This window comes from Neovison vison, chromosome 13 (genome assembly GCF_020171115.1).
Source record: "Neovison vison isolate M4711 chromosome 13, ASM_NN_V1, whole genome shotgun sequence".
Taxonomy (NCBI): Eukaryota; Metazoa; Chordata; class Mammalia; order Carnivora; family Mustelidae; genus Neogale; species Neogale vison.
In genome coordinates this window covers 132,971,677-132,995,391 of record NC_058103.1, presented here as the reverse complement: position 1 = coordinate 132,995,391, position 23,715 = coordinate 132,971,677, and the positions used below count along the sequence as shown (strand labels likewise).

Below are 23,715 nucleotides of genomic sequence, written 5' to 3'. Positions count from 1 at the left end.
TACTGTAAACAGACTAAAATTATACAGGCTATTCTTACTCTTCTCCCCATTTAAAAAAAAATGGTTTTTTAGTATACCTGGATCATATAGCTGTTACATAATTTGATTCTTTCTCCCCTTAATCCTCATTTAATCTTAGTATTATAAGTAACAATATATTTAATGCTTATCACTAGTCCTCTCTGTGTTTCTCTTGTCATTTCAATTGTCAGATTTAGATTCTTTAGGAAGAATTTGATTGTTGTTTAGATTCTTCAGAAAGGGATCATGAAAACAATTCCCTGTGGTTTTGTATGTTTATTAGCTTATCTGTGTCTTTTTTTTTTCTTTTTCAAAGATAGAGATTTAAAACTCTTTTTTTTCCCAATTTATTTATTTTCAGAAAAACAGTATTCATTATTTTTTCACCACATCCAGTGCTCCATGCAAGCTGTGCCCTCTATAATACCCACCACCTGGTACCCCAACCTCCCACCCCCCCCGCCACTTCAAACCCCTCAGACTGTTTTTCAGAGTCCATAGTCTCTCATGGTTCATCTCCCCTTCCAATTTACCCAAACGCACATACCCTCCCCAATGTCCATAACCCTACCCCCCTTCTCCCAACCCCCCTCCCCCCAGCAACCCACAGTTTGTTTCGTGAGATTAAGAGTCACTTATGGTTTGTCTCCCTCCCTATCCCATCTTGTTTCATGGATTCTTCTCCTACCCACTTAAGCCCCCATGTTGCATCACCACTTCCTCATATCAGGGAGATCATATGATATTTGTCTTTCTCCGCTTGACTTATTTCGCTAAGCATGATACGCTCTAGTTCCATCCATGTTGTCGCAAATGGCAAGATTTCGTTTCTTTTGATGGCTGCATAGTATTCCATTGTGTATATATACCACATCTTCTTGATCCATTCATCTGTTGATGGACATCTGGGTTCTTTCCATAGTTTGGCTATTGTGGACATTGCTGCTATAAACATTCGGGTGCACGTGCCCCTTTGGATCACTATGTTTGTATCTTTAGGGTAAATTCCCAGTAGTGCAATTGCTGGGTCATAGGGCAGTTCTATTTTCAACATTTTGAGGAACCTCCATGCTGTTTTCCGCTTATCTGTGTCTTTTTACTTGAAGGTCTGTTCTACTGGATATAAAATCCTTGGCTCACTGTTTTCTTTGAGTACTTTAACTATGTTATCTTTGGCATAACATGTTGCTATCCAAATGTGATGATAATATAAATTTTTTTTTTGTAAGTTCTTTGTAAGTTATGAGATCTTTTAGCCTAGATGCCAAAGAACCCTTTTCCTTAAATATAGTCATTTTATTTGAGTAGATCTTGGTGTTGGTCTCTGAATTGATACTCTCTGATAACTCTTGTATCTACATTGATGTGTGTCCTTTTTGGGTGTGTAATTTCAATTAAAAAATTCATAATAGAAAATTTTCATTTTTTACAATTTTTACTATTATTTTCCCTTATTTTGGTTTAATTTTTTAGGGACTCCTGCTATGCCTATGTTGTATCTCTACTGCCTATCTTCCAAAATTTTCTTTCACATCTTTTTAAAAAATCTTATGCATCATTTCTTTTTTGTTTTTAAAAAGATTTTCCCTTTTACTTTCTTTTTCTTTTATAGTATTATTTATTAGTCTTGTGGTCCTATCAAAAATGACTTTTTGGGTCGCCTGGGTGGCTCAGTGTGTTGGGCCTCTGCCTTCGGCTCGGGTCGTGAACTCAGGGTCCTGGGATCGAGCCCTGCATTGGGCTCTCTGCTCGGCAGGGAGCCTGCTTCCCCCCCCACTCTCTCTGCCTGCGTCTCTGTCTCCTTGTGATCTCTTTCTCTGTCAAATAAATAAATAAAATATTTTAAAAAATGACTTTTTAAAATTTTAATTGACTCTTGAATTCTGTCAACTTATTTTTGAGGTTTTCTAATTATTATTTTTGTTCTTTCGTGTCTTATATATATTTCCTTATGCCGTTTAGGTTGTTTTGTAATAGTAACAGTTTCCACCACCCCTTTTTTTGAGCACTCATTCTGGCAAGCTTCCATTTTCTTAAGGGATATTCTGCTACTCACTCTGTTCATAGTAATTTTGTAATGGATTTGATCCTGTTACTTTCTTTGCTCATTTTATGTAAAATTAGTGAGTTTTTTGGAAATTGGCTTAGTTTTCTTGTGTGTGCATGTGTTTACATGTACATGCATGTATATCTGCCAAAAAACGTTAACTGCTGCTTTTTGACATTTCCTAGTTATTTGCCTTTTGCACACTTTTATCTGGACCTCTTTTGTCTCTGTTGTTCCTGTCCCACCCAGTTTTAATTCCACTGCCAACAGTTTCTCTGCAGTGTGGGGCCCTGTCGAAAGGCCTGCGACAGGTCAATGTTGAGTGTTCCTATAGGTTACCCTGCTCCAGTTGATTACGGCTCTACTGCCAGGCTTCTTGCTGTCACCTACTATTGGAGCAGGCAAAATCCCTCCCAGTTTCAGCAGCTGTTCTCAAATTGTCCCATTGTTCTTTCCAGTGAATACCTATCAGTTACTTGGGGGATTCTTCAGGTCTTAGGTATGTTGGAAACCGTATGGCTTTCCTTCCATGTAGGTGTTGGGAACACACAAGTTTCATAGCTAGTTGCTCCTCGCTGACTGCTTCTGTTTTGTACCTTGTGGGGATATATCGGTTACTGGGCTTTGTTGTAAATGCTTTTTGTTGATTGTATAGCTTTTTCCTGCATGTTTTTATTTGAAAATTCAAGAACATCCAGAATCCATGGTACTACCATGGGTGTTAATTTTTCCAGGAATCTGAGCTTCTAATGCTCACATTAGTGCTAGTTTAAAAAAAAAAAAAGACAACTTTTTTTTTCTTTAGGGATTTTTTTAAAAAAGATTTTATTTATTTGTCAGAGGGAGAGAGAGCACAGGCAGGGGAAGCAGCAGGCAGAGGGAGGAGTAGGCTCCCTGCTGAGTAAAGACTCAAAAGCGGGACTCAATCCCAGGACCTTGGGATCCTGACTTGAAAGGCAGACACTCAACCGACAGAGCCACCCAGGCGTCCCAAAAGAATGGGAACTTAATTAAAATTAAATTGAATAATTAGTCATAGACTTGTTTTGGTTCACAGTTGTTGACAAACCAATTTGTGTTAGGCTCCTGCAGGGATGTATTTAGCTGGAATATGTAGATGAGTATGTGAATCCCTCCCAGGCTGGGCTCTGATAGCCAGGTTACTTACAGTGCCACGTGTGTTAAGTAGCAGAGGTGTATACTTCTTCTACCAGTGGGAAAGTGGGATGGTTTTATGAAGGAGATGACATTGAACTTGGATTTTGTGTTTTTGGTTTTTAAATATTTATTTATTCATGAGAGAGAGAGAGAGGGAGGCACAGGGAGAAGCAGGCTCCCCATGGAGCAGGGATCCTGTTGTGGGATTCGATCTCAGGACCCTGGGGATCATGACCTGACCCAAAGGCAGATGCTTAACCAACGGAGCCACCCAGGGGCCCCTGAACTTGGATTTTGAAGGATGAGCTGAAGCTTACAAGACTGATAATGATAAGGCCCTTAAGGAAGGGAATAATAATAATAATAATAAGGAAGGGCCCTGGGAATAGAGAGGACATGCAAAAGCATGGAGTTTCCTAATGCATGCCATGCTTAAGCAGGGATCCATAGTTCAGTGTGTGTAGAGCAAATATTGGGGTGCCAGGAAGTGGGTTGGAGTTGTATTTCACGATGCTTCATACTAAGGAGTTTAGACCCATGGGCCCTAGAATGACAGGATCATATTTGTTTTTAGAATGATAACCCTTCAAACAGGAGGAAGGGTAAATTTTAAGCTGATGGAGATAAGAAATTTATTGAGAAGGCCAAGTGAGACAGGGGTGAAGATAGAGGGAAGGGGAAGTGTGGAATAGTTGTGAAACCTTTGAAGTTTTTGATTGTCACCTTGGTCGGAAGTTCACAAACCATTTAAGGCTGAAGTGGTCAGCACTGGCTGCCCATTAGAATCAATTTTTTAAAAATGCTTGCCAGGGGAACCTGGGTGGCTCAGTCAGTTAAGCATTTGCCTTCAGCTCAGATCATGATCCCAGGCCCTGCATTGGGCTCCTTGCTCAGCAGGGAGACTGCTTCTCCCTTTCCCCCTGCCTGCCCCCCTCCCCCTGCTGTGTGTGAGCTCCCTCTCTCTGTCAAATAAATAAAATCTTTTAAAAAAAAAAAAAATGCCTGCCATTTCGCATCTTCCTTTTTTTTTTTTTTTTTTTTTAAATTGGTATGAGGTGGGGGGTTGTACATCAGCTTTTGAAACTGTTCCCAAGTGATTCTCATCCCCAGCCAGATTTAGGGACCACAGACTTCTGGCTAGTCATTAAATGAACTAGAGCAAACACTGATCCAGGATTTACATGCCTTACAAAGTGCCAGAGGTACATAGAAGCAGTGGTCCAGGCTAGGTTTTTGACCCTGGCTCACTGCAGCCAAAAACTGTACCTAGATTTGCTCACAAGTAAATCTACACTTGATCTGGCTTAAAGGCTGAGGAGGAATACTCACAAGTAAATCTCAAGGAAAATAACTTCTCATCTCTGTCTTTCTTACTGAAAGTTCCTGACATTTTCAATATTTCTTTATAATATTTTTGTGTTATTTTAACATTTTTAAATAAAAGAATTATCAAGAAAGATGTAAACGAACAACATTAAAGTATATAGAATGAAAGACTAGTTTGAGCCTTTTCTGAGGAGGATAAAAAGCAAAATAATCCCACCCTCTACTACCCACTGCTCTACAGGTATTCTGTGGGCATTTAGATTTTCCCCCACTATTTGTTAACAATTTGCAAGGAATAACTCTGTATGTATTTTCATATTGTTGGAGATGTATATGTATCTTTAGGGTAAATTCCTAGAAATTGGTTTGCTTTGTCAAAAGATTAGTGCTTTTATAGTTTAGTTAGGTATTAACAAATTCCTAAAGAATTAAAGTTTACATATCTATCCGTAGTGTGTAAGAATACCTTTTTCTCTACAGCCCTGCCAATAAAATGTCTTGTCATACTTTTAAGTTTTATCATTCACTGTGTGGTTTTAATTTAATTTGCATTTCTCTAATTATGAGTTTTAATATCTTGTGTATCTTCTGCAAATGATCTGTTTCATTGTTTTATTGTTATTTTGGTAGGGTTTTTTTTCCCCGCTTTTTCTTATTTTTTGGAAGTTCCTAGTATCAGTGTTTTCAAAGTATGGTCTGAGGACCCCACCATGTCTCTGAAACCTTCTTAGGCTCAAGTGCAAATTATTTTCCTAACAGTATGAAAATATTATTTGTCTTTTGCACTATATTGATATTTTTGTAGTAAAGGTGCAGAAGTAGTGTTGGGTAAAACTGGCTGCCATAGCCCAAATCAAGGTAATGGCATCAAACATTTACTAACAGTCACTGCCATACACTCACGGTTTAAAGAACAGTTCCAAGTTCATTTCTGAATGATTCGAAGCAGTAAAAATTATTAGTTTTAGTTTTACTGCATCTCAGCTTTTGAGTACAGTTTTTTTTTTTTTTACGATTTTATTTATTTATTTGAGAGAGAGATAGTGAGAGAGAACATGAGGGAGGAGAAGGTCAGAGAGAGAAGCAGACTCCCCGTGGAGCTGGGAGCCCCATGCGGGACTCGATCCCTGGACTCCGGGATCATGACCCGAGCCGAAGGCAGTCCAACCAACTGAGCCACCCAGGCGTCCTTGAGTACAGTGTTTAAATTACGCATTGAAATAGTATATATGCATAAGACACTTTATACTGAAGTACTTTTGTGATTGTTTGACTTGGAAACGAGTTGTGCATATGTCTGTGTGTGTAACACGATGTTTACCTGAAGGAATATATGGTTATCCAGAGTTGAATATTTGACAGACAATTTTCTCAAATGAATGAGTACCTGTTGCTTCAGGGAAAGCAATTCTGATGTATTTGTTGCCAATAAATAAAATTGAATTTAAAGCAAAAACTAACATTTGGAAAGCTTTCACCTGCTACCATGAGTCAGTAGCTTTTCAGTACTTCCAGATTTTGATGAGATTGGTGATGATATTAATACACAATCTTTATTTTTATTTTTTTTGTGATTTTATTTACTTGAGAATTTGAGAGAGAGTATGAGAATATGAGCAGTGCGGGGTAGAGGGGTGGGGAGGGACAGAGGGACAAGCAAACTCCTGCTGAGCCCAGAGCTATGGGAGGCTCCGACCCAGGACCCTGAGATCATGACCCTGAGCCAAAGTCAGATGTTCCAAAGTCCACCCAGGCACCACAATACAGAATTTAAAAAATATATATATAATGAAATATGTTATCCTTTCAAAGATTTGCCCAAGTATTTTTCACATGACCAAGGCATGCTATTATAAAACCAGTAATGGTTAAAAATACCCATTGGAAGTGCAAAACCTGTCAATGGGTATTTGAGTACAAAAAATTAATTGATATGTTTCAGATTGTACATTGCAGCTGTTAGGAAGCTCACACCAAGTTTTGGTATAAAATCAAACATGAATATCCAGAATAACCTAAAAGGGCTGCTTCCTTTTTTTTTTTAACTGTGTATGTATGTGAAGCTGGACTTTCTTCACATATTTTAATAAAAAGCAACTGTCACAACAGATTGAATTCTCTTGTATTTTTTTAAAAATTTCTTTAATAGTAACTGTTGGATTTTGTCAAAGTCCTTTTTAAACAATTTTTTTTTTAAAGATTTTATTTATTTATTTGACAGAGAGAAATCACAAGTAGATGGAGAGGCAGGCAGAGAGAGAGAGAGGGAAGCAGGCTCCCCGCCAAGCAGAGAGCCCGATGCGGGACTCGATCCCAGGACCCTGAGATCATGACCTGAGCCGAAGGCAGCGGCTTAACCCACTGAGCCACCCAGGCGCCCGTCAAAGTCCTTTTTAAAGTCTGTGGATATAATCATAGAACTTTTTTTCCTTTAGATTTAGTAATAGGATATGTGTATGATACCAGTGAATTTCCTTATACATCAATCTTGCATTCTTGTAATATATCCCTTTGTCATGGAGTATTTGTCAGAAGTAGCCCTCCGTTTCCTCTTTTTTTTTTTGCTTAATACTTTTTGTATAGTTATATAGAAATCATTTTGGGCTTTAATATTTGGAGTGGGGCTCTGTCTTTATAGACAGTCACTATCATTTAGATGTCAGTATTATAGTTGCTTTATAGAAAAGTTTAGAAGCTTTCCTTCATTTTCAGTGCTTTGGAACAGTTTATGAGGCTTTGAGGCTACCTGGACAATGATGTCGTGGTAGAATTTGCCTATGAAATCATCTGTGGCTGGTGCTTTTTTTTGTGGGATAATTTTCTCTATTTCATTTCCAGAAATTGTGTTGTTTAAATTGCATTTTTAATTTCTGAGTCATTTCAATAATCTGGTTCATCTGGATTTTCTTTTTCTTCCCTCCACCCTTTTTAAAAAAGATCTTATTTATTTGAGAGAGCATGTGTGCACACAAGTGGGGGGAAGGAGCAGAGGAAGAAGCAGACTCCCTGCTGATGAGCAGGGACCCCGCTGCCTGGCTGGATTCCAGTACCCTGGGATCATGACCTGAGTGGAAGGCAGATGCTTAACTGACTGAGCCACCCAGGTGTCCCTGGTTCATCAGGGTTTTCAAATGTATTTGAATTTATTCTGTAAAGTAGTTTCTCGTATTTCCCAATTCTGTGCCAACAGTTGTTTCTTTCTAATCATATTTTTGAAATTTTAGGCCTGTTTCTGTTTTGTAATTTGGATATTGTCAGTTTTTGAGTTATACTAAGGGAATGGTTTTATGTAGGGATTTATTCTTGTATTTTAGGAAGATATGAGTTTAGTAGTTTTTTAACTTGGAAATATTTTCAGTTTTCTTTGTATTGGTCTGCCCTCAGTCATTGTGATTAAGATTTTCAGGTCATTTAGAAGTATATAGTTTATTATTTTCTTTAATTAAAAATATTTTTTATTTATTTATTTAAAGATTTTATCTATTTGACAGAGCCAGAGAGGGAACACAGCAGGGGGATTGGGGGAGGGAGAAGCAGGCTTCTCACAGAACTAGGGCTGCATCCCAGACCCTGGGATTATGCTCTGAGCTGAAGGCAGATGATTAACAACTGAGCCACCCAGGTGCCTCATTAAAAATGTTTTTTAAACGGTTTGATATGGTTCTACTTTCTGTTCTATGCAATGTGCATATAAGATATTCTTATAATGTATTACTTGAAAGAGATTTTTAGCATAGTTGAAGGATGTTGAAATAACATATTTGATTTTCACAGCTTATTGATATTTATTATACAAGGTGGCATCAGATGTTTATACTAATTAAGTGTTCATTCTATAAATTATTTGCCAGTTTTGTGATGATAACACTAGTGCATTGCCAATACTTTCAAGAGCTCTTATGATAAAAGTAAATGCAGGATTGTAGTGTTCAGAATTTTAAAATATGTTTTAGTACTTAGAAAACATTGGAATCAGCAAATTTTAATAATCTTTTATGTCCATCATTTAGTTTATTAGAGTATGCATTCTCATATCAGTATAGATCATTCTGATATGTATCACACAAGCAAGTGTTTGAATCATAGATGTAATAAGATGGTAATTTTTATATTTAAACTTTCTTAGATTGTATCATATAGTGAACAATTATTTTTCGTAATAGGAGTGTTTTTCCATAATTACTACTTTAGGCTCCTGGATTTGGATTTGGAATTGCAATATCTGGTGGAAGAGACAACCCTCATTTTCAGAGTGGGGAGACTTCCATAGTAATTTCAGATGTGCTGAAAGGGGGACCTGCTGAAGGACAGCTACAGTAAGCACATTTCTTTTGGTACTTGGTTACAAGCACTGTTCCTACCCTCAGTCACTGGCGAATTCTGCTAGGGATTTCTTTAAATTAACATACATTTCTACTTAGAGATAATAGAGATACCATAAATGGAAAGCTAGTATCCCTTACCTTAAAGGGGTGGTTACTGTAAAAATAAAGATGAAGAGAAAACTTGTTACACAGTTTGGGGTGGAATTTAGCCTTCAGGAACAGCTTACCGTTAATCTTGTCCTTATTGTTCAGTTAAGATAAACAAGGTAAAGAGAGAAGGAAGATATGCTACCTAGCAAAAAGTGAGCTATGGTCAGAAAGATTGAAAGAAAACTGGAAGGAGAAAGACTGCTTTTAAAAAGGGAATACTTTTCCCAGCTATGTAACATGTATCATTTAATGTCCTCTAACTGTACCACCAAAAATTATTTTTTGTTGTGGTACCTGTTCACTCTTTTGTAAAAACATTGTATTAATGATTTAAAAACATTAATGGCCTGAGGTTAGTTTCTAAATGTTATAGGAAATCAGAAAGTTATTTGACATTATTGTATCATTGATCTGAAGACAAATAGATTAGCCTATAATTTCAATTATATAATTGAAATATTTTTGTGGAAGAACCCATCTTGAAAATGTATTCACAAACCTGTCTGTATGTTTTTTTTCTAACTTGTTATTTTGGTGACCTTATTTTCCTTAGGGAAAATGACCGAGTTGCAATGGTTAACGGAGTTTCAATGGATAATGTTGAACATGCCTTTGCTGTTCAACAACTAAGGAAAAGTGGGAAGAATGCAAAAATTGTAAGTATCCTTTACCTTTAATTTAGCAAAAGTATCAACATTAGGGTTGATATGTTTCTGTTTTTTTAAGTTCATCTTAACCCTTTAAGAAAATGAAAACTGGATCAGTAGTTCTAAAGTTAACTTACAAGAGTGTTTTTTCTAATAACTGGTGATGTGTTTTATCACTGTGTGTATATTTTCTCAAAATTTAGGTACTAGGATTTATTTATTTATTATCTAGTATTTATTTATTTATTTATTTATTTGATTGAAGAGGAAAGGTGGGGGGTGATTGAATGGTCACCTTTTTATGGCTTAATGTTTCCTTCTTTTTAAAGTACTTATGTTAGATTGAATCTTGGCATGGTAATCTGTTTGAAATATTTAGCCCTGTTTTCTGTTACAGGATTTGTTTAATGGGCAAGTTTTACATTGTCCCTTGAACATATACATCATCAACCACTTTCCTTGTTATTCTGATACAGTTTGAGGAGAGAGAAAGTGGTAAGATTTTCATTGTAGGGTTGTTCAGGGTGCATTTTAATGTTACTGTTTTAGTATATAGCTGGAACTATCTTCTATTATCTTCTATTTCATTATTTCTCTTAAGAAGTCTTTTTTTTTTTTTTTTTAAATAAGGGAACAGAAGTTCAGTTAACTCTTAATAACTGGCTTCAAATAACAGGTAAAACTAAGCCAGTATGGCACAAAATGGATTTAATGTAAAAGTCCTATTTAAAATTATATAGATTTAGGAGCATATTAGCTGTTTTTTTACCCACTTTGCTCCTTCCCCACGTTTTTGCCCCTCTGGCTTCTGAAAGGACTGGTAAAGGCACTGCTGTGAGGCTTTAGATCAGGTATACAGAGCAGGAAGAAGAGCCAGAGTAGGCAGCTAGGTGGTTTGCCCTGCCTTGGCTACTGAGAACTTTTCTACTTCCTAGCAGACACTCAGAACCACAGTGGCCCCAGTGGAAGGGAGAGGGTGTGAGAGGAAGGCCTACATTATGTTTGGACCTTAGGGATTGGGTGAGATCTAGAAGGTGTATTCCCTGAGACTCTGCTAAGACTGTGCACAGTTGCTAGGCCCTCTTCCCTTGTGTAGGCTGCTTGACATATGGTTTATTTCCACACCAGTGTTAATGCTGGTGAGGTGAGAGTTTTCTCAAATCGCAGTATACCCACTCTTGAGTTACTGCATTCCAAATGACAGACATCATCTTTTGAGTTATATATTTTCACAACTTCATTTTAATTATATTTTTACAACTGTAATGTCATTTTAAAATCATAGTTCATATACATACTAGTTAGTGGGTGGTAGTTTTTAAAGTTTTTAGAATATGAGATTATAGTGTTTATGGAAGCAAATTGCTAATTTTTTATAATTGCTTATCTTAAAACTGAGTCAGTTTTAGCATTCTTGCCTTAGCTGCTGATCCTTAGCATTGTTATTATTATTTATAGTGTTTTTCAGTTTCACATTCCAAGGTGAGCACTTTATGTAAATTGGGTTTTTCTCCCTTATACATGAGGTTGTGAGCTTTGCTTATAACCCCAACTCTTTAAGCTCCCTGTTCTCCTGAAATGTTGAGCTGGGTTTTTGTTGTTGTTGCCATGCAAAATATTCAACTTACATACTCCACATCAATAAAGCATCTAAGAAAGTTGTATTCCTACACCTCAGACTTTTCCCAATAGAAATTATTTTGTAAGAAGTAGGTCCAAAACCTGTAATGTATTTGAAATAGGAAAAGGATTTGGGGCGGCTCAAGGATGGATTTTGCTCTAAGTATACTTAATTAGCTACATGAGTTGGGCAGGCAGAACTTAGGAAGGTTGGGCAAGTCTTTTTTTGCTTTATAGGGAGAGGTTATTGGGGGATTGAGTAGAAGGGTGTTTTAATCAGCAGAGAGCTGTTGTTCATTTCTACATTTGAAGTGATTGGCTCATATCTTACTTTGTTAAGTTTATCATTGCCATATGACTTTTGAAATAAAACCTGTGTCTTAGATTGTGGTCTTTCATTGTGGGACGGCTTTCTTAATTCATCCCCAGCCATGTCCAGAACCTCAAGATCATATATACATTGTTTTTCCTTATTTAATTTTTTTTTTTTTTCAGTTTGAATAACCACTTCCTCTTTCCCTGACCCCAGTTTTCTTCCCTGTGCTCTTACATTGGGATGGTTGGTTGTTTATGATTATCTTTCCATAAACTAAGAGCTCTTTGGCTGTTAAGCAAATAAATTATTTCTTTTCTGTTGAACTAAAATGTTAGAATTTTACTGGATAATGTAACTGCCATAAGTAGGCTAATTTAGATTTAACAGTGTGAAGATAGAAATAGTTTATGACACAGTGAGCATGTATAATTTTTATTAAAATTCTGACTATCCTAAAAAAGCATTATGAAGTAAATGACTGGGCAGAAACATCTCCTAAAGATGATTTCTTTGAGCACTTCAGTATATCTCCATGGGGCTACTTACCTAACCCATTCATGGGTGGGCATTTCAGCATCCAGTTTCTACAGGTATTAAAAAAATACTGTGTTGAAGATCATTGTGTTTCTACCTACCTATTCAGTTCCTGTTTAGGAATAATATCTTAGGAGTGGCTTTTCAGCCAGAAGGCATGAATGACTTGATGTATGTATTGCCAATGCCCTTCAGAAAGCCAGTAGGCTATTGTAAGTCCAGTTTTATCAACAGTTTTTAAATCTTTGCCAGACTGAACATAATAGTTCAAGTGAAATGTTTTATAGTACAAATGAGTTTATCCCGTAGTGTATATATTGCCCATTTATGTTTCTTTTTTGCTTATTCTTTTGCATCTTTATGGTGATAATTGTCATACTAGAGAGCTGTATATATTAGGATGGTTAGTCTTATGTCATATATACTACATGTATTGTTTCCCCATATGCTTTTCTGAGTTAAGTTGTTTATGGTGATTGGGGGGTTGTTTTATGTCATTTTGTTTCAATACTGAAATGCCTTCATTTTTACATTGTCGAATCTGTCAGATGTTCACTTGGTTGGTTCCATCTTTGCTGTCAGGCTTATAAACCCCTTTACCTTATCAGAGTTATAGAAGTATATATCCTGTACTTTATTCTAGTACTTACAGGATTTCATTGTTTTATTTTACATTTGAATCTTTAATTTAGCAAAACTGTTTTGAAGTAGGCATTTCCCCCCAAATTTCTCTTTCAAAATTTTCAGTGATAAAATCAAGCAAGCATAATTGTCAAACCTGCTAAATATCTTCTTGTAAGTGTACAACCATTAACTGTAGTATACATAGAGAATTATAACAGGATTGGATATTTTTCAGTAAGTTCAGCAATTAACTGGTTGCAAATACTTCATTAAATGTATAGTTAAATGCATGGCAAGGACCTTCTCCCAGAAACCTGAATCTTGACAGGTTAGATGGATATACACAATCATAATCATAATGCACATTGGAGATTGAGAGTAGTTTCAGATGCGGTCAGTTTTACAGAGGTGGCAGGCACTCTCTTGAAGGAAGACATGGAAAGCTCCTAGTTCTTATCTGGTTACTTTTCTTTTGTTTGTATATTGCTAGGGAGGAATTAAAGATTTAAAAAAGTAACACTGCAGAAGTATTACTTCTAAAATAGTTTATTGGAGCTTGAAGTAGAGGTGTGGCTAAAATGCAGAGAGTCAGTTAAGAATGTTTTATAGTAAGTGTTACTGGATAAGGGGCTGAGCTGTGGGGCACAGAGGGTGGAAAGACAGACAGTCTTCTCTCAGTTCCTAACAGGGAACTGACCTGTCTCTTTTCATGTATTGGCATTTTGCTGCTTCTTCAGCTTCAGTGTTGTTTCCTCAGAACGGCCTTCTCTGATCATCCTTGGTAGTAGAAAGGAGCAGCAAGCAGTATTAAGGGTAGAGCAGCTCTTTGAAGAAAATTAGCCACAAAGGGAAGAGATAGTATAACTTGGAAATGTGTAATAAGACAGAGGAATAGAGGATTAATTAGCAGATGAATAGTAGGCAGAGAACAAATTTGAGGGAGACATGAAAGTTATAAGTACCTTCAGGGGTTGTTACTGATTAAGAAGTTTTTGGAGGTGGGTAGGGATAAGAATAAGAGCTCATATGGGAGGATTTCATTCATCCAGGAAGAGGATCAGCTTGGTCTTTGAGCCCCAAAGGAAGAAATGAATAAATAAATGAGATACTGAAAAAATGTAGGAGTATAAGGGAAGTAAAGTGGCACTGATCTCTGTGAGTCAGGCTAAGCAACTGGGATCTTGGAGAATGGTTTTGGAATTCCCATGTTAGCAAATTCCATAGAGAGGCAAGAGGTAGAGGAAAGGAGTACTGAACAAGCAAAAGAATTCTGTCAAATAAAATGAATTTATGGAGGACCTACTCAGCAAAGTGTGGAAAAACAGCCATCTGAAGGTAAAGGTAATACAGGACTGGAGTTTTTCATAGCAGGTGATTGAGAGGTCAAGAGAAAGTCCTTTAAATATCACAGCATGACATTCCATGAAAACTTGAGAACAAGGCAGGTGAAACCAGGAAGGAATTAATGGACTGGGAGAATAGGAGAGAAAGGAGTCCAAAAGAAGATGGGAATCGAAAAGTTTCAGTAGATCAAAGCATCAAAAGTAGAAGATAAGGAATGTTAACCCAAGAAGATCTTACAGATATCTGATGAGATCCTGGGTGTATCAGAGTGAGAAGGTGAGTTGCACACAGTCCAGGGATTAAGAGGCCACTCCATCAGGTAATGCTTGAAGATCTTGAACCTACAGAAAGTGAAGGAAATAAATGAACAGGGAAAATTGAACCATTTATTAGAGTCATTGAGGAAAGAAAGCCAGAAGAAGGGATTTATGCCAAGATGAGAAATTACAAATTGGAGAGATATAGAAACTGAAAGCAGTTTGTATTGGTGAAGTATAATAGAGTTATTAGCTCCAACTTGACTTAGTTGAATGTTAGTGTGGAAGTAAAGTAAATTTCTCTGTTAAGAGTTTCAGTAAGACAGTTGTGGGCCTTGATATTGATGGATTCTGAAAATCTAAAGGAGTCAAGTTGGGCTTACAAATTTGCTTGGTAGCAACTACAGTATATTTGATGGTACTAGAGTACAGTGCTCCATCCTTCATTCCAACCACCAACAGTTATTAGTTCTTTTTTAAGCTGGTGATTATTACACCTAGAAAATCTTTCTGAATTAAGTAACTAAGGACTTCATTTGGCTCACTATTGCAAATTTGGTTCTTAACCAGATCTGTTTGTCGAGAGCAGAAAACACATCCATTATGGAAATAGTAATTTGTTGTATATTGTGTCTCTCTGATTCATAATTAGTTTAATTGATATGGGACCAGAAAACTGTAATTTTCCTTTCTCTTAGAAATGAAAGTATATATGGAAATCAGTAAGCTTTTTTGGTAAACTTTATTTGTAGACCATTCGGAGGAAGAAGAAAGTTCAGATACCAGTTAGTCGTCCTGATCCTGAACCGGTATCTGAGAATGAAGAAGATAGTTACGAGGAGGAAGTCCATGACCCAAGAAGCAGCCGTGGCGGTCTGGTCAGTAGAAGGAGTGAGAAGAGTTGGGCAAGGGATAGAAGTGCAAGCAGAGAGAGGAGTTTGTCCCCACGGTCTGATAGGCGATCTGTGGCCTCCAGTCAACCTGCCAAACCCACCAAAGTCACGTTGGTGAAATCCCGGAAAAATGAAGGTATTCTCTCCTAACTCACTTATCATTTTCACGTGAAAATGTTAACATTAATTTTGCTAAGAAGTAAAATTGCCATCCCTTCCTATCCTTGCTTTTGTTGTCTTTTGTTATCTTCATTGTTATGTCCTGTTGCTGTAGGTCCTGTCCCGTTTAGCAGACTTCAGGGATCATCACTTTTCTCTTGAATTATTTTGTTGTAGCAGATAGTCCTTTAAATAAATGGTCCAGTAGTTGGATTTTGTATTTCTTTTGATTAGGATAGCCAAATACAAATTATGCTAATAAATTTCATACCATCACCAAGCTCAAAATCAGTGTTTTACCTAGCTGTTAGGATCAGTAGTGGCATAACCATAGGAAGAAATCTTGGACTTGGTGGAGGTGGGGGGGGTGTGTGGAGGGGCAGAATACTTTTTAAATGAAGACATTAAGAAGAAGGATCCCCCTGTTAGGGTATCTTTCTGTAATGCAGGACATCTTTAACATTTTTGAAACTAAAGCCAGCTGCCTCCCCTGAATCAGATTTCTTAAGAATGAATCTGATTGCGGTATCCTTCTGCTGTGGACACGTCTCTCAAATGATCATCTGTGGCTGATCATTTTGGTAAAAAGGTGTTGTACTAAGAATATCATGTGGGCTCACTTTGATCTGCTCTACCAGCATCTGACGGACCTTTTTCTAGTTCTTGCTCCTCACCTTATTCTGTAGCAGACTTCTCAAACTGTCCACCCCTGCTGTGGTCATTTTCCAACCCTCTCTGGCCTGATAACTGTTTCACCTTGCTCCCCAAATCATGCACACTAATTCAGTAGAAATTTTCAGTCTTTATTTTACTTACCTTTTCAGTACCATTTTGCATAGCATTAACCACTTCCTGTATTTTATCCATGTGCTGCTGAAGCAAGCTCGAGTTCCTGTGTTTTGAAATAATGTCTTCTCTCGGCTTCAAGAGAATGATAATACTGTGTCCTTCTGGGTCTCCCACCCCCTTTTTGTATCCTTTCAGTTTCATTCTCCTCATCCTGCCCTCTAATCTTAGGTAGATTTCTCTTCCAGAGTCTCTTTTTTCTTCAATATAACCTCTTCAGGTGGTCTCATCTACTCCTTGGCGCAGTTATCTGCTGCTGATGACAAAACTTATTTCTCCGGCTGTACTTTTGTGAGCCAGCTGACCCTTAGGCATACTCACTTCAGTGTTTCATGTAGCTCAGCTTCCTTAAACTCAGTATATCTTGAAAGAAACTCACATCTTCCTCAAAATTTTTGTGTTTCTTATGAGGTCGCTGGTTCAATATATCCCATCTACCTGGTTTCTCATGCCAGTTTTGGGTAACATGGTAGTTATCCTTAACATCTCTCTTTTCCTCACTTCCCTGTACCCACTTGATACATGCTAGCTTCCAAAATACCACTTTTTTTTTCCCCAAAGATTTTATTTATTTGACAGAGATCCCAAGTAGGCATACAGGCAGGCAGGGGGCGGGGGAAGCAGGCTCCCTGCTGAGCAGAAAGCCCGATGCGGGACTCTATCCTAGGACCCTGAGATCATGAACTGACCCGAAGGCAGTGGCTTAACCCACTGAGCCACCCAGGCGCCCCTAAATACCACTCTTAAATAACCATCCCACTACTGCCTTTCTCCATCGCCAGCACCTTTATCCAAACTACCATAATCTTTTTTCTTTCAGCTGTATTGAGATGTAATTAACATTGTATATAAATACATAAAATTTTATGCATTTACGATACAAACTTGAGGGGCGCCTGGGTGGCTCAGTGGGTTAAGCCTCTGCCTTCGGCTCAGGTCATGATCCCAGGGTGCTGGGATCGAGCACCGCATCGAACTCTTTGCTCAGCGGGGAGCCTGCTTCCTCCACTCTCTCTGCCTGCCTCTCTGCCAACTTGTGATCTCTCTGTCCAATTAAAAAAAAAAAAAAAAAAGATACAAACTTGATGGTTTGATATACATATACATTATAAAATGATCACAATCAAGTTTATCACAGCCATCATTTACATGATAATCGTAGTTAACTCACATTCTCTAATAGTTATTATTATTATTTTTTGGTCTGGTGAGCAACCCTCATCTCTTAAGTGAACTTAGTAAGTCTCTAAAACTAGACTCTGGATCCCTTCCAGTCAGTTCTACCAACACTTTCACAGAGATGCATTTATTTTTAACCACCCTGTCTCTACCACTGCCCACCACCTACCCCCACCCCACATAATCACAAATGCACACTCTCATCCTTCTGGTTCAGTAGTATTTCCACTTTAGTATTTCTTCTTTAGGGAGGCCTTCTCAGACTCCATTCTGGACACGAAACCCTGTATTGTCTTTATCTGTCCTCTCACACTTATATTTGCCCCTAGTGCGTGTGGAGGTTGCCAGGGAGTGCAGGGACTATCTCTCATTTGCTGCTTTTCTATCCACAGTGCCTGGCACATAGTTAATATTTACCTAAGGAAACACTTGGAGTATATGAATATATCAGGATTATTTTGAAGTCATCTCTTTATTGGTCATTTATAACTTTTTAATCTTTTTTTTTTTTACTTTTTTTTTTTTTTTTTTTCTCTTCAGTTTTTTGAGAGTGAGAGAAGCCCATGGGGGTGGGTAGGAGCAGAGGGAGAGGGAGAGCAGGTTCCCCACTGAGCAGGAAGCCTGACACAGGGCTACATCCCAGGCCCTGGGATCATGGCCTGAGTTGAATGCAAATGCTTAACTGACCAAGCCACCTAGGTGCCCCTGTAACTTTTTAATCTTAAATAAGGAGAAGTTTGTCATCAATACTGTATTCTTTTGTGATACAACAACCATTTATTAAACACATATACTTGCCTGCCTAGATGCCCTCAAAAGTCATTTTATTTTTTTTACCCTGATTTCTTGCTTGTGAGCGCTCTTTGTGTATTTGCCTTAAGTTAAGCTGTAACTCTGATGTAATTTATAGAAGCTTGAGTTAGCCGACCTGCTACCCATCCCATATTAAAAACAAAAACCCCGGGTGCCTGGGTGGCTCAGTGGGTTAAGCCGTTGCCTTCGGCTCAGGTCATGATCTCAGGATCCTGGGATCGAGTCCCGCATCGGGCTCTCTGCTTGTCGGGGAGCCTGCTTCCTCCTCTCTCTCTCTCTGCCTGCCTCTCTGCCTACTTGTGATCTCTCTCTGTCAAATTAAAAAAAAAAAAAAATCTTTAAAAACAAAAACCCCAAGATCTTTTTTTTGCCCCCCCCCTTCCTTAATGCAGAATGACACTGTCCTTTTCTCTCTCCTGAGAAAACCAGGAGCAGTGCTTTTCCTGTTGTTGTTACGTTGTTGTCATTGTTGTAGTTTACAAACAGAATTCTATAGTTTTGCAGGTCCCTGGACAGTTTACTGGACACTCTGGTACCTTCCTCACCTGTGACCATTTCCTCACCCACAGACAGAATCAATGTTGCCTTACTTTTGGATACTTGATGTTAAAAGGAAAAGACTGGCATTTATAACTCATGCCTGTATCTGCTCAGCTAGTTGAAGCCTTAACACTAGTACAGAGTTTATGTCCTAATGCTCTACATTTGTCTCACCAGTGTTAGAGGTTTGTAGGATTGGAAATACTTTCGCTCTAGGAAATTGGAGAAAACAAAAACAGTGTATGCTTGGTAACACAAGTCATCAGTAAAATTGCCAACCTCTCCAGAGTTTTTCCAACCTCAGGCAGTTCACTTTTTAGAATTGTATTCATGAAACCTTCTGAAAAGCTAGTGTTTTATTACAACATAGAAAGAAATGGTCTGTTATTCAGGGCTTTTTTCTCTGAGTAAAATGGAATAAGGTCTGTCAGTCTTTTGCTTGAATCACATAACTTCCTTTGCTTTCATGTTGATTTGCACACTTTTGATAATTAGAAGAAATGTCATCTTTGCAGGGTAGCTAAGAATAATTTCTTATTATTGATTGTACTTAAAAACTCAAGGTGGTCATTACTCTTATGCTTTTAAACTCTATTTAAGTCTCGTAGCATTTTACACTAAAGACATTTAAATATATTCTTTCAGAATATGGTCTTCGATTGGCCAGCCATATATTTGTAAAGGAAATTTCACAAGATAGTTTGGCAGCAAGAGATGGCAATATTCAAGAAGGCGATGTTGTATTAAAGGTATAGTCCTGTTCTTACATTTTAAGGAATTGAAATAGAAGACAAAATTCTAGTGTAACCATATAGCTTCTGCTAATGTTGAAAGCAGTTTTGCAAAAAAAAAAAATTAAAAACTAATGTTTGGGGCACTGGATGGTTTGCCATTTTTAGTGGACAAAAATGGTTTGTCTATTATTACATGTCAACACTGATGTCTTTCTTTAGTCATGGAGTCATCCTGGGCAAATTAATCGCTACAAATGAATATCACTCACTGTTAGGAGCTACTTTGTAGGTAGATACATTTAGTCTTACATAATAAGTGTTTTGCTAACTAAATATTATTAAAATGTTTGTTTGTTTATAAGTAATAGAAAGTGACAGGCTTGGAGATACTAATTTGGGTTTTCTGACAAAGCAAGAGTGTATTAAAATTTTTATTATTTTGGGGAAGAGGAGTACTTCGATAATACAGGAAAGTATAAAGGGAATATTTTGCTGCTTGCAGCAAGCCAAGGATAATTTAAATATTCCTGTTCCATAACATTAAGTTAACAATTGTAATTTTTTCATTTATTTTCAACCACGTTTCTTTTCCATTGCAGATAAATGGTACTGTGACAGAAAATATGTCACTGACAGATGCAAAGACATTGATAGAAAGGTCTAAAGGCAAGTTAAAAATGGTAGTTCAGAGGGATGAACGGGCTACCCTATTGAACGTCCCTGATCTTTCTGACAGTATCCACTCTGCTAATGCCTCTGAGAGAGATGGTGAGTACAGTTCTGTTTGCAGAGCCCCTTTAAGTGACCCTAATGAAGTAGTAGGAAGATTTGATGTGTTTGAGTGAAATACTTTTGTACAAGCCAGACATCTTCAAAATCTAAGAATTACAAATATATATATTGTTTATATATATATTAGAGGGTAGAGGGTTTACTTTTAGTTACTTTCTAGTTTTATTGAGAAAATCAGCATATATCTGTGTGGAAGTTTAAGGTGCATAGCATAATGGTTTGATTTATGTATATCATGAAACAATACCATAATATGTTTGGTTAACTCCTATAGATAAAATTACAAAAAAGGTTCGCCTTTTGATGAGAACTCTTAGGATTTAGCCTCTTTAATAGCTTTATATATACCATAACAGCACTGTTAGCTATAGTCATTATGTTGTACATTACATCCTTGGTGCTCATTTATTTTGTAACTGAAAGTTTGCATCTTCTTCTAATTCCCCGTACCCCCTTCCCCCAACTCTCCTGGTAACCACAAATCTGAACTCTTTTTCTGTGAGTTTGGTCATTGTGTGGGTTTGTGGTTTTTTTGTGGTTGTTTTGTTTTGTTTTGTCTTTCTCTGACTACTTCGCTTAGCCTATGCCTTCAAGGTCCATTGATGTTGTCACTATGTATTTTCTGTAGGCAGCTCACCATTTTTATCAGTGGTTGATGAAGTTAATGCTTTAAAACATCAGTTTTATATGAAATTATATTTAGTAGCTTATATCTTTTATCCCTGGAGTACCTTACATTTTACTATAATCATTTTATGGGAAAATAAATAGCACCCTTTTACCTAACAGACATTTCAGAAATTCAGTCACTGGCATCAGATCATTCTGGTCGATCACATGACAGACCTCCCCGCCACAGCCGGTCACGATCACCTGACCAACGGTCAGAGCCTTCTGATCATTCCAGACACTCTCCACAGCAGCCCAGCAGTGGCAGGTAAATCACACTCTATCATTAATATAGTTATGTGTGCTTGATACATGTTTCTGGTATTGCTTACAAATAAAACTAGAAAATAGATTTTCTTTTGATTATCAAGTTTAGGTAGGGTTTGTTGTGGTTTTGTGGGATTTAAAAAATCAATTTAGGGATTATCTCAAAAACCAGAGGTCACTGAAACTTCTTAAAGAATGAAAGAGTAAATATCTTAGGTATGCAAGCTACACAGCTTCTTGTCAGTACTCTGGTCTTTGTAGCACAGAAGTGTAACTGTAGACAGTATGTAAATGAACGGGCAGGGTCGTGTTCCAATAAAACTTCTTATAAAAACAGTTGGCCTTAAGCTGGAATTTGCTGATCCACAGCATTAGAAGATGCTAGCTAGCTTATAGAATCTATTGCTTGGGCAGGTTAACTATACCAGTAGTTCTTTCCTAGACAGTTTAATCTGGACTTTGTTTTCCCTTTTAAAAATACACTGGGTATTGTATGTAAACAGTGCATCTTGGAACACTGCTTTGAAAACTAATGATGTATTTTATGGTGACTAACATAACACAATTAAAACAAAACCTAATAAAAATAAAAATACACTCTTTGGTATTTATCCCAAGGGGGTCCGGTATGCTAGTAGTATATGATTTATCTGAGTTTATATGGTCTTTGGGATTGCATATACATTTGAGAAACTGAAAGTTATGGCCCTTGTCTCTAGAAAAGGGCACATGTACACATAAATGTAGCATTTTACATAAAATTTGTGGACATTCCCAGGGCTCTGTAGGCTACCCAATTGATTTGTTGTTTTTAATAATAATCCATATGGAGATCTTCAGGAGGCACTTGAAAACTTGAGTGGAACAGTTTAGGGTTAGAGATAGTTATTCCGGACTTAACTTGCATGGAGGTGTTAACTCAAGCCATAGATGTCACTGAAGTTTGGAGAGGCCAAGTGCTTTGGGGAGTGCATTCCTTAAGGAAGGTGAGGAGGCAAGAAAGAAGGAAACAGAGAAAGGAGGAGTATCTGGCCAGAAGAAAGCCTTTAAAAGATTGTCAAAAGCCATAGTAATATGGTTGTACACTGTTGGTTTTAGAAAATATGTGAAGCTGATACTTTCTAAATTTCAATTTTAGGTTTGTAAATTATATTAACTCTGATCTTTACTTTAAGGTTGTAATGATTTTTTTAAAAAGGAATATTAGTATTGTCACAAGCCAGTCCTGGTTTATCTTATAGCTGATTATTATTTTTAACTGCTACAAGTTAATATGTTAGTTCTAAAAATCTTCCTGACACAGCATAGATGTTACCTGGGAAAGGATTGCTGCCACAACACACAGTGATATAACTAACACCTTTGGATGCTTCATGGGAGCAGCTATAATTTTAACACATTTCTCTCACCCAGAAACCATACTGGTATCAAACAGTTTGGACATGATTTTCCTTTTTAAAAAAAAAATCCAAATTTTGACCGTTAGTTTTTATTGTGAGCAAATTCGAAATTTTAGAAAGTTTTTTTGATGCCTACTTTTTTCATTTTAGAGTTCATTCACACTTGGCATCTGTAACTTAAAAGTTGAGGGATTTTTAGAAAAAGATTTTTTATATTACAGTTGGGATGTTTTAATTGGGAACCTCAGGTATTCTTATGGGTAACACCAATTAAATGAGATCTTTCAAAAATGCGGAATCCTGGGCCCTGTTCTCAGATAGAGGCAAGGAATAGTGTTGTTTTTTGGTTTTTTGTTTTATTTGTTTGTTTGTTTGTTTGTTTGTTTTAAAGTTCCTGGTATTATTCTCTTCTCTGCACTACCAAATTTAGAAATATGGTTAGAACATGTATCATATACTAAAGAAAAGAGAATACTTCAACTGCAGAAGACCCAGAGTCTTCAGATTATTTCCAGATATTTGTGCTGAAAATTTAATTCCTGAGAACTCTGTGACCTGCCCATAGGCAAGACATACAGTAGTACCAGTTACTTAAAGGTTTTATTTCTTCCCCTAAAGTTTATGTTGAAGTCCAAATAACTGCAGTTATAGAGGATTATCCCGTGTTGAGAAACAATTTAGACGTTAAGAGTAAAATCCTGGTATTAAGAAACACCATGGGGGAGCGCCTGGGTGGCTCAGTGGGTTAAGCCGCTGCCTTCGGCTCAGGTCATGATCTCAGGGTCCTGGGATCGAGCCCCACATCGGGCTCTCTGCTCAGCGGGGAGCCTGCTTCCTCCTCTCTCTCTGCCTGCCTCTCTGCCTACTTGTGATCTCTCTCTGTCAAATAAATAAATAAAATCTTTAAAAAAAAAAAAAAGAAAGAAAAAGAAACACCATGGGTCCTGTACAGCATTCTCTCATTGTTATGACCTACTTACATTTTTCTACATGATGTTGTTTCCTGAGAAAGCAAACATTACATGGACAGACCGCTTGGGAAAAACCTATTAGC

The 23,715-nt window shown here is 37.3% G+C and overlaps 1 protein-coding gene across 6 annotated transcripts in view; it reads left to right on the top strand.

Moving 5' to 3' along the window:
- The window catches only part of TJP1 (tight junction protein 1), a 248,609-nt gene that overhangs the window by 176,961 nt on the left and 47,933 nt on the right, over positions 1 to 23,715 (top strand). For all 6 annotated transcript variants that reach the window (XM_044230309.1, XM_044230308.1, XM_044230314.1 and 3 more), the window contains 6 exons: positions 8,744 to 8,868; positions 9,581 to 9,683; positions 15,122 to 15,398; positions 19,445 to 19,548; positions 20,133 to 20,301; positions 21,115 to 21,262. In XM_044230309.1, the coding sequence (XP_044086244.1) occupies positions 8,744 to 8,868; positions 9,581 to 9,683; positions 15,122 to 15,398; positions 19,445 to 19,548; positions 20,133 to 20,301; positions 21,115 to 21,262 (926 nt within the window). The remainder of the gene's footprint in view (positions 1 to 8,743; positions 8,869 to 9,580; positions 9,684 to 15,121; positions 15,399 to 19,444; positions 19,549 to 20,132; positions 20,302 to 21,114; positions 21,263 to 23,715) is intronic.